This window comes from Echinococcus granulosus (genome assembly GCF_000524195.1).
Source record: "Echinococcus granulosus chromosome Unknown EG_S00049, whole genome shotgun sequence".
NCBI classification, from domain to species: Eukaryota; Metazoa; Platyhelminthes; class Cestoda; order Cyclophyllidea; family Taeniidae; genus Echinococcus; species Echinococcus granulosus.
The window spans coordinates 162,657-173,482 of NW_020170429.1; the positions used below are offsets into that span (position 1 = coordinate 162,657).

The window sequence follows — 10,826 nt, forward strand, 5'->3', positions numbered from 1 at the left end:
TTCTTGAAGGCGCATGGATTTCAGGCTCCTTGAGTCGGTGATTAGTATAGCTGCAAGTAGAGACCGTACCACCTGACCAATGATTAAATGAGTGTGTTTCTGCACCCACAGCACAAAAAATCTACCTCATGTGAAGTTAGTGAGCTACGCTTGGATTCGCATGGATGCCTACAGTAGGGGTTGCCAATGTAATCTTGCTGCAGACGATGAGAAAGCAAACCCCCTTCCCACTGGCCTTTAAGGTCTCCCAAAATTTTGAGGGCAAGCATGCAACCCAGTAAAATCAACTAGTCTGAAAACAAAATTTTTTGACTAAACAGAAAAGGCAACAATCAAATCAGACCCATTTATTTAACAATAATATTCACAAAAATCGGTAACCAGGACATTGTTGATAATTCTATTTAGTATAAGTGAATCAAAGTAAGGAAATCATGTGGTGTTTTGTGGATATCAAGCAAGCTTAAAAATTGTCTATTTTTACGAGTCAGAAAAAAACAAGAAAGATGCTAAAGAAGTGAGGAGAATTAGAAACGGGAAAGAGAGGGAGAAAAGTTGCACAATGTTTCATTTAGTAGCCGACTTTAGGCCTCGTAGGTAAAACTGGGAGTCTCACTTGTCACTGTGATGCCTCCTACCGGACGACATCGCATTGTGGAATGCCCATCCCTGGTACAACGCGAAATGACAAAGGATCGGCTTTCTGGAATGGATGTACCAAATAGTTCTGGTCCTTCGTCTGAACTTGAACCACTGCTGCTGCGGCTGCTGCTTCTACTGCTGCTTGTGTAGTAAACCCTTGGCCGCAATCTAAATGAACCCCTTGAATAGGCACTGGAATTGCTTGATTCAGTCATTGTACTAGAACTTTTATCGGAAGAGGAGCTATAACTGCCTCCCGATCTGGCATTTCTTGACATCTTATAGATCGTGCATACTTTGACTTGCCTTTGTGGTGGCCTTGAAGGTCGTGACCTCCTCTGTCTGGCTGATGACGCCCGACTTTGTGGTGGTGATGTGTGAAATCTTGAGGTAGTCGTGATGTAGGTGGTCTGATAGGGCGAGTGAATTCTTATAATAGGGCTCTTGCTTCGAGCTCTCCTATGAGAGGGTTGATATAGGCCATCTGTAGAAATGTAGGATTGCACACAACGATTTGGTTTGCTCGAATGATGTCTTGGTGTCTTGCGACGATAAGTGGAAGATGACAAAGAAGACGAGAAAGATGGCGATGAGTAGCGAGTAGAAGGTGGAGGAGTCCTGATGTTCTTGGTTCGCTCGGTTGTAGGAGGTGTTGTAGGGCCCGCTGGATGCTCAGAAGTGGGGCGTTCAGAATATGGAGGTGATTGAGGGCGCGAGGGTGGTGGAGATTGCACACGACCTTCCATTTTCTCTGTGAAGCTGTTGTAAGCCTTCTCCTCCTTAAATCGCATCGTTTGCAGCAAAATAGGTGATTTTTCATCCGGTCCCGGGTAGGCGAAGGCGACAACCCTATCAGCGGGAGAGGATTTCTTGAGGCTCCTTATCTTTTCATAGTCGATAGCATTAACCGGAGAGGGTTTTTTGCCAAAGGATTTGAACTTCATGGATTTACCCACTGATTTTACCTCAATGTTCTCTTTGCCCGGTTTTGCCTTCAAGGCCTTTTCATAGAGTTTGTCCAACTTAGATTCATAGCCCTTTGTCTTTTTGAACTTCTGTATTTTAATATGATCCACGGTGCCTCTAAGACTATTCTTATCAGACATGGCTCTGAGAGAATGGTGCTACGATTTTCTCTAATGTACGTACGGAGTGACGAGTCGTGAAAGGCAAAGAAATTCTAAATATCCATTGAGTCAGGCTAGTAACAGCCAATAGTGAAGCGCCGCTTGGTGGTAATTATCACTTTAATTTGGAATTCACCAATCATTTATTGAGAATTCTAAAGTACCTTTATTCTCACACAAACGCCTGCGATAAATAGGCTGGTAAGCACTTGGCAATATTAATACTGAAGGCAGATATCCGTCTTCGCTACCTCTAATTAGGTTGTCAAAAAATAACGAAAATGCAATCATTAAAGAGCAGTTATACAACCACAGAATAATTCTCTTTTTCAAGCAAACCTTTTTACAATTAATCTTACTTCAGATTCTCCATAAATATTTCAAGTAATGAATGATTATGGCTTTGGTGTGTGTTCAGCGCACTTTTTTACCTAAATCACTCTGTTTGTAAATGTAAAACATAAGTACAACTTGGTAGACATGAGAGCTATAAGAGTGCTTTTTTTCAATATGTTGTGAAAAACCAAATGTCATTTTTTCTTAAAGGCAATCCATCCAAGGCGAATGATGCTTGAGGAACTTGTATAATCATCATTTCCGAGCTCACCAAATATTCGAGATTATGATCATTATCTTAAAATTGACTTAAACAACCAAAAATCTTTGTATGAAAATTGAATTTTTAATCAGCCCTACTGTAGCGCCGCGGAGCCTAAAATTTTTCGAGACTAAGGAACTCACATTGATGGCAAAGAGGCTGCGTCCATGCAAATTCTCTTAGGAAGTAGCCAACCTCTTTGGATATCCATAGTGAAACTGTGAACAAAACATCAATTTACGGCAAAGAAAAAATAATAAACTGCAAACCGGCCTAAATTTTAGTCAGATATTATTTGAGAACTAAGGGTAGCAACCTCTAAAAGTATCTGTCAAAATAAAAATCTGATGAATGCAAAACACAGAACTAAATCCAAAAAGACAATATCAACAAACGCAATTTCTAATAGTTTTATGAGCCGTAAAACCGCTCTCACAACCACGGTAGCCAAGTCAAGATATTTCGAGAAAGAATGTATTGCTTGTAGTTCGTGTACACTTGTGAAGTTTTGTGGTTCTAAACTTAGATGAGGCACAGTAGAAAGTGAAAGTCTGAGAAAATTTCTACTGTAGTTTTTTCAACAATACGTTATGTTCCGGTCTTTTTCCGTGAACATCGCAGCACTGAAAAGTCACGCACTCAGGTCTCAGATTTATACTCTATTCTAGGAAGTATTTGAAAGCTGATTTGCTGCTTTAAAAATAAGCCCGAGTCAGTCAAATGGTCAAGGAATCAACAAGATCTGCGGCCGCTGTAGAAATTTAAGTAAAGTGGTCAAAGCTAGGGCAGCCGTTTACATTGAGATTCACAACCCACAACCGTGACATTCCTGGTCTCCTTTGAATTCGTAATAAACTAAAGCATTATGACTAAACGTATGCTCCTTACCATCACAAACAGACCCTAGAGGCCATGCAACAGAGCAGAAGTACAACTACAGAGCTCGAAGTATCCCCATAGGTGTACACAAGGTTAAACATTATATTTCTACACAACGTGAGTGTGTGTGTGAGTAAGACGTTTGCACAAATGGGCCTTCATTTTGTCGTTTATCTTTCCAAGAACCTATGCCATGCATTTATTGTTGCTGTAAATAAAGCTTCAAGTTATAAACATGCAACACGGATCTGAAAAAAGGTAGGAACAGATTCTCCTAAGGAAAAACAAAACGAATAAAAGCCTTTGTAAGATGTGTAGGAGAGAATATGCATTGCTGTCCTACACTGAAAGCTGGATGTTTGTTAACTGTACACTGACAAGATACTCGGTGAAACAGTTCTTAGACTTGAAGTAGAACACATGCTACTTAAATTCAGGAACCATTTTGAGTCCATTTTAAAATAAATATTTGGACAAATCCAACATTTTTATCATATATTTGCACTTCACACTGACTTTTTAAAGACAACTGCATGACAAATGAATGTTTTTCAAAAACACCTACTAAGATTTTCAAAAAGTGTCAGATGCCAAACTACAGCACCTACAGTCTTGTCCTAAGTAGCAATGAGCCATAGCTAGAGATGGATTGGAAAGAAGACCAAAGTGTGCTCTGTGGAAGTTAAAGGGTCGACCTGGGTCAGAGTGCAACCCAAACAACCCTTCGTGATTTCATGCTCAAATTTTCATATTAACTACCATTATTTTTTTTAATAGCATCGTCTTTTTGACTGAAAAAGAATTTCTGTCCTTGTACTCTTGTCACAAAACAGTGCGGTCATCAGGTGCCAAATTAACAAAATATAGAATAATTACATAGTTCACAAGTTGAGTCTCCTCCAGACCATTTCATTGCCTTGACTGAAGAGTTACCCCCATCCTTGTCAAATGACTTTGAGACAATGAGGATTATCAAATTTACTGTATAGAAGCATATTTACTTGCTCAGTCTGCAAAAGCTTACGTGTAGGTGACACTGCGCAAATCTCATTACCAATCTAATTTCATTTAATCCCTCTTTCAGTTTGATAGTTTTATGGCTTGTGATTCTGTCTGATTCAGATGAGTCTTTGAGGGAAACACAGGTGGTACCTCGTATTTCTCTTCACAGTCCCTATAACGGATGTGAAGGAAACTACGAAGCCGCTTAATTACTTATAAGTGTTACAATTAAGTGTCTTAAGACTCAATATGCAATGAGTTTCCGATAAAACTATTAGGATTCAACTATTTTTTTTGTAAACAAGTAACTGAGATAACTTAAATAAAGGACCATATGACCTAAAATAGTTGCATTTTCATGAAAAATATTCATGTGTAAAATATTTTCTTTTAAAATGCATCAAGGTCGTTTTGCGCATTCGGCAAGTTTTTTTGTCACCACAAGAAATTCAAACCCATTATTTGTCTAGAATATCTGTATTTTACTTCTGAATGAGAATTTTTATGTAAAGCAGAAACCCCTTAAAAGAAATGTAATTTAAAATGATGCAATCCGCAATATGTTGGCAGCAAAATAAACACTAAAATATTTCTTTACCTGGCTTAACAAATAAGCCTGCTTTGTTTAAATCATCCCAATACAAGTGAAGTATATGCTTGTTTGATTAAGCCTTTTGCAGAACAAGTCGCCATATTTGATGGAACTGATGATTGAGGCAATATCTTTAGTCTCCAAGACGAATACAAACGTCAATTCCTCTTAAGACCTTTACTTCCTTCGTAATCTTTCATTTACGTACCGCATTGTGCCTTAAAAAAATCAACTTTTTTGATCCAAGGTTTAAAAAACGGAGCTAGACGGGAGGAATGACGAGGGTTATGCCTACGCCTATCAATAAAGCTTTTTCTTTTTCAGTTATCTTAAAAAAAGCGAGTCGTACTTGCTTGTTTTCATCATATCATGTAAAGATGTGAGGTTTTATGAAATATTAATGAGTTTTGATTGACTACTCGAGATAAGTACGAACCGAGGCAATGGAAGGATCGAAGAGGGGTTAAGTTGAAAAAAAACGTCGTTTTAGCATAGAATTGTCTTGTATCCTTAAAGAACATTAAAAAATTAACTCTACAATAACTACATAAAAAGGTTTACGAGATCCACGTCACCACTAAAATGTTGTGGGGAAGTCATTCAGGTTTTGTAGCCGCTACCAAGGATCGTTTTAATTTTGTAAGGTAAAAAATGATAGGAACGCAGACATCATAATTAAATGCGCACTTTACAAAAAGAGCTCGAGGGTGAGTCAAAAACACGACAAAGCTTTTTTTGTTTTGTGATTAGCCTCTGCCGCCTCTCTTTTCATCGACTTTTCCTTCTGACTTCCTTATTCACATGTGCATTGACTCCAGAAAGCAGATGACACTTTAGACAATTTACTTGGTTTTTTTTGTAATGAGATGAGAGACCAGTACATGAATGGTATGGTACAACGTAGTTTGACATATCTGAAGCCTGGACAATTTAATTGCAGTCCTGCGATTCCCGTTATGGGCTTTAAGGGAATCCGACAGGTGTTGGCTCCAGTAAATGAGCACATTTTTACTTGTTTCAATCCCATGTTAAATATTTGCTGTTTTTACGTAAAATTACCCTCCCCTGTGTTGATTTCTATGGAATTTGATAATTTTTAAGGTAAAGGCCGTAAAATAAGTAGATTATGAGAAACTCGAGCGACAGCCTTGTTCCCTCTAGGTAGCGTATTCGGTTGAATTCACAATGGGGCTTTTAGGAACAAAGCATTTTCCGGTTTTTGTAATAAATTAAAACGTTTTTTAATTTTAAAAGAATTGTCGGAAATAGGTAATTAAATTTGCTATCATTCAACGGCACTAATAACTTGGATATTCGCAACTATTATTTGAAAGTAAGGGAGCACAAAAGCAGACCCTAGTTGGTTTTGCCATTACATGGAACAATATACAACAAAATTGAATAGACGTGGCATAAATATACAAAAGCCTAATAAATTAGAGATATAGGTTTCAGCTTTATTATAAAAAATAAATCTGCTTTAACCCAAAGGCAATATAATTTACTTCGATTGCCGATTTTCAACCATGGAAATTCATGAAGTTGACACCATATAGCAGCAGATTTATTCGAAAAGCTAAATGATAGAAACACAAACCCCGTTTGATTCTAACGCAAAAGTAAATCATAGCCTTCATTTGCTCTCCAAAAGTTCCATTTAAGATTTTTCGTCTTGATTATATGCCTAAACCAAACAAAATGACTACTTTAATGAAAGCATAGCCACGGTTTCAGGGGGTAGCTGGTAACTATGGACTTTTGACAGCCAACCGGCTCATTGTACACCCACACATTGTCTACAGTTGATGTGAAGTGTCGATGAGGACATTGTGGAACTATAAATTCGACGCCTTTATAAAATTTAACTGTTGGACTGTCTCTGCTGCTGCTACAACGCGTTTCACTGTAACCGCTACTGCTATCACTGGAGCTACAACTTTGAGCTCCAGAGTGCAGACGCCGCACTGGAATTGGTTGATACCCAGATCTTCGAGTCGGCGATCGCATCAGTCTTGGCCGGGGTGATTTGGCTTCGGTAGAGCACTCTGAAGTTAGGCTTAATTGTCGGTGAAGTATTCCCTGACAAGGCGTTTTTTCTGCTCTTCTCACAATCTTCACGGGCGGAAGAGGATTGAATAGGTTCTTGGATGGAGGTTTTGGGGTCACTGATTGCCTTGCATTACCTCGTTTACTGAAAATGGGAAATCCTTTCAACGAGTTGCCATCAAACCGATTGTCATCCTCACTAGCAGAATTCTTACGCGGTAATGTAATCATCCCGTTCGTGTAACTCGGAGTTGATTCCCCGTTTGTTAAAGTAATCACTGTAATGGACGATGAATCTTGCACAGAAGAGCTCTGTGAAATACTGGGTGAATCGGGATTAGGATTTCGAGAGGTGAAATATGGGTTGGCTACAGATACCGATGTCCGAAGCTCAGGTGGAACATTCCCAGTCTTCTTTGATCCCATTTCGAAATGTTCTTTGAATTTAGATTTCACCTCAGATACCTTTTCTTGACTCAGACTACCCATTTCTGCATTTTTGGGTTTAGCATATTTTTCCAAAATCCCAAGAACCTTTGAAAATTCCTCCTTCGTTTCAAATCGTAACGTAATCAGAGTAGCCTTTTTATTATTCACACCGCACGCAATTACAACATTCTCCTCCTCTGATTTCAGAACTTCATCCATTTTGGAGATAAGCAGATCATGAGGGCGGCTTTCAAAAGCATCAAGACTGAACACCTTGCGTGTTGATTGAGCCACCTTGCCTCTTTTCAGTTCTTTGCTTCTGCTACACTCCTCCACTTTAGCTCGGGAGCCCGGTTGCGACATCACGATGCAAAGCGAAACAAAACGAGTAATTACACTGCCAGAACCTGCCTAAATATGTTTCTTTCCTTGAATGTGCGTGCACTAACCCAATTACTACTTGACACATGTCTCTCCAGTACAGTGAAAAAAGTGCCCAATGAGGTTTGTAATTGTCGCTGCTGTGGTGCCACAGGTCTACTTTATCTCTCTCTACATCTACCTCCCACGGCACTCGCAGAGGCAGTCGCATTGGTTAAATACCACCGCCTCCCCCTCCTCTCACCTGCTGTCAATCAAGACCTTGTGCTGTGAGTTTTGGGTGATTTTGCATTTGTTAAAACGGAGGAATGCCGCAGGATTTGTCAAGCAAAAAAGCATTTTTAAGCCATAGATTTTAAATTATAAATCCTTTGGAATGTAGACTAATTTTTGAAACTTAGTAGATGCGGTTGTATGCTAAACTTTTCTAAAATCCCAAAAGTTTTGCATCACAAGCTGAAACATTACCTTTATGGCAAAAGGTAACATTATTTGGACAGTAAATTAGAGATTTTTATGAAATCTCACATTTCTCCTACGGGAGCATTTCTTCTAAAACTTGATTCTTCGGATTTTTTTCAAAATCATTTTAGTCATTTTTGTGCATGAAATCCTTTAGATAATCATGCAGTGCCATAGATGGCTGTGTATGCTTTGCACAAAAGTGGACGTTCAAGTCGAGTAGCAACCAGTTACTCGTACAAGGTTAAAAGTGGGAGGCTACCGAGGGGCTTTTACACACTAGCAAGAAGGTGACATGGGCTGGCGCAAATGTCGCTATGGCAGTTCTGTTTTAGGCTTTTCTCGTGGAATCTTTTCCTTATGCCAGTGCTATGAAATCGGGCAAAAAAACTCTTTCATGGCAAGGGTGAAGATAACTCCTCTCGACCATCGTCAATTTCGGAAAGCTGGCACAAGCAGGAAACTATGGCGGCTTCCCACTTTCAAATTGCGTAAAAATGGCGAATGGTAGATTGAGTTAGAGGGTTAGTTTAGAAGTGCTTAAATTTTATGAACTACATACTTAACTGATAAAATCTAAATGTTTTTTCCACTGCAAGTATAGACCAAACATCGAAGCAGTTAATAACGGAGTGAAGCAAGTTGTCATGAAACGGTACGGTCGTACCTAAATAATTTATATTAAATTAAACTGGTGCATCGAAGAAATTCACTTTATGCTTCCTAGACTTTAGTTTGGCTTGCGCATTTCTTTTGTATTCGTACTTTTAACTCACTGTTGTATGAAAAATCCATTAAACTCCTTCATATTTCTTTCAGCTTATTTTAGAAATCCACCGATCGTTAACGCCGCTTCATTCACCTAACCCTTAACTACTTCACTGGCTGCATCGTATTGTTTTTTTCTTTTTGAAAGACTAAGTACCTTGACATGTACCCGTATCTCCTTTTCCTTCTGACCTCCGAATCACGGCAGTCGCTCTCAGTTCAGTATCAAGACGGTACACTTAGGGTTGGAAGTTCCCCTGATTGACGTGCTGTGGTAAGAAACTGCTATTTACTTAATGTTTATGCTTTTAAGTCGAAATGGAGAATCCGGGAGTGTTTTTTGCTGACGGTGCAAGTAAATTGGAACCATGTATTTCTTCGACTAATGTCCATCGCTGTTAATTGTTAATAGTTGTCTTAAAAGGATACAGTCAGCCAAAAAGGAAAAAGATTTTTGAAACAAGTGGCAGAATGTCATCAGGAGGATGTGGAAGAGCAGATGAGACAGTATTATCCAGCATCTGATAAAAATAGAAATTCCTTTCCATTCACTGGTCGACTTGTTCTTGTCATATTAAATGAAGGACCTCAGCAGCAATCATTGTTTGACTTTTAGCAGACAAAAAATCCATTTTAAACATTTAAGTCTATGTGTTAAGACACAAATCGTTAAGTTGGAAGCGAGTCAATTGTTTTTAAACAATGATTTGTCCTCTCGCCTAACGTTGTGACACGCACGAAGACTATTTTCCATCCTAAACATGTTAACTGTCGCCTGACAAACTAAAGTATACTGCAAGTTTTTTAATGTACGTGAAGGAAATTAATGTCAAATTGATAGTTTCTTAAGTTTTTGTGTCATTCGATGTTTGCGCACAGGGTGTAGGTGAGCCGCATTTGCTTCATTTTCATCACTTTTAAATTTTAAGTAAGTGACTCTGAAATGTCTTCTCTTCACTCACGTCAAGCATTATATTACTGAATTGTCGCCTCATTACCATCTCCAAATATTTTATTCGGTTACAAAACGCGACACACGCAACAGGAGCTTCATTTTCCTCAATGTTCGGCAGTGGGGCATCTACATGCCCTTAATTGATGGGTATGTCGAATACATTAAAACATTTGACTCCATGGCACTAGTTCAATTGCGGCATCCTCTCTTACTTCTACGCAGTCTTATAGCTTTGCTACTATACGTCTGTGTGGGTTTTTAACTTTATGGCTTTGCAACCGAAATCAAGTCCACTTGTAAAGCAGACTAGCTGGAAGCACATCTGTCTGACCCTACCAGAATTACATAATGAGAGTTCAAGGCGAGAGAAAAATAATGCTGTGTCCAGTAGGCAGTGGCCTAGGGATGGCAGGCAGATGCATTCCATTTTGGCATGCTCCAGAATGCGAGCCTTTGAAATACACCTACAAATTGTAAATAAGCGAAATGTATCATCCTGAGCCTCACATCCATTTTCTACTTCCTGAAAATAACAATAGCCCTAAAAGCAATCTTATTGTATAATAGATTTTTTGCTATTTTTTAGTAGAAATAAACACATTTGAAATGACGGGAGGTTGACTTTTCAAAGTAGAATAAGGAAAGATTTATTGGTTGGTATATGCCTCCCTATTATAGTTAAGGCACCTATTAAAACATTAGAAATTACGCCATCTAAAAGGCTTCTGCTTTCGAAAAAAATAGGAACTAAAAACTATCCATAGCTTCTACGTTTAATTTTAATAACATGATTGACTGGGCTAATTGTGACATTAAAATAAAAATACACCATGTCCTACAGAGGAAGAATCTTAAACTCGAAAGTCAAATGACTAATTGAGTGCGCCTCCTATTTTTTACACACTTTTCGTGTCAGAAACTAATTTCATTTTGCAATGCCTCTTT

At 38.6% G+C, this 10,826-nt stretch overlaps 3 protein-coding genes across 3 annotated transcripts in view; all 3 read right to left on the reverse strand. All coding sequences in view use genetic code 11, as the record gives it.

Annotated features, from left to right (window-relative positions):
• Positions 1 to 584: 584 nt before the first annotated feature.
• On the reverse strand, positions 585 to 1,748 carry EGR_05996 (hypothetical protein; the record flags this gene model as incomplete). The annotated part of the gene is made up of 1 exon (XM_024495245.1): positions 585 to 1,748. One exon carries the CDS (start codon positions 1,746 to 1,748, stop codon positions 585 to 587), a length of 1,164 nt encoding a protein of 387 aa, XP_024350329.1.
• A 1,931-nt stretch (positions 1,749 to 3,679) lies between these two features.
• EGR_05997 (hypothetical protein) lies at positions 3,680 to 7,534 on the reverse strand (the record flags this gene model as incomplete). The annotated part of the gene is made up of 4 exons (XM_024495246.1): positions 3,680 to 3,807; positions 4,704 to 4,769; positions 6,366 to 6,482; positions 7,024 to 7,534. 4 exons carry the CDS (start codon positions 7,532 to 7,534, stop codon positions 3,680 to 3,682), a joined length of 822 nt encoding a protein of 273 aa, XP_024350330.1.
• A 589-nt stretch (positions 7,535 to 8,123) lies between these two features.
• Positions 8,124 to 10,826, reverse strand: part of EGR_05998 (hypothetical protein) — a gene marked incomplete at both ends in the record, with an annotated part of 5,489 nt that continues 2,786 nt past the window's right edge. The window contains 3 exons of the mRNA XM_024495247.1: positions 8,124 to 8,164; positions 8,721 to 8,825; positions 10,218 to 10,345. Coding sequence (XP_024350331.1) covers positions 8,124 to 8,164; positions 8,721 to 8,825; positions 10,218 to 10,345 — 274 coding nt within the window. The remainder of the gene's footprint in view (positions 8,165 to 8,720; positions 8,826 to 10,217; positions 10,346 to 10,826) is intronic.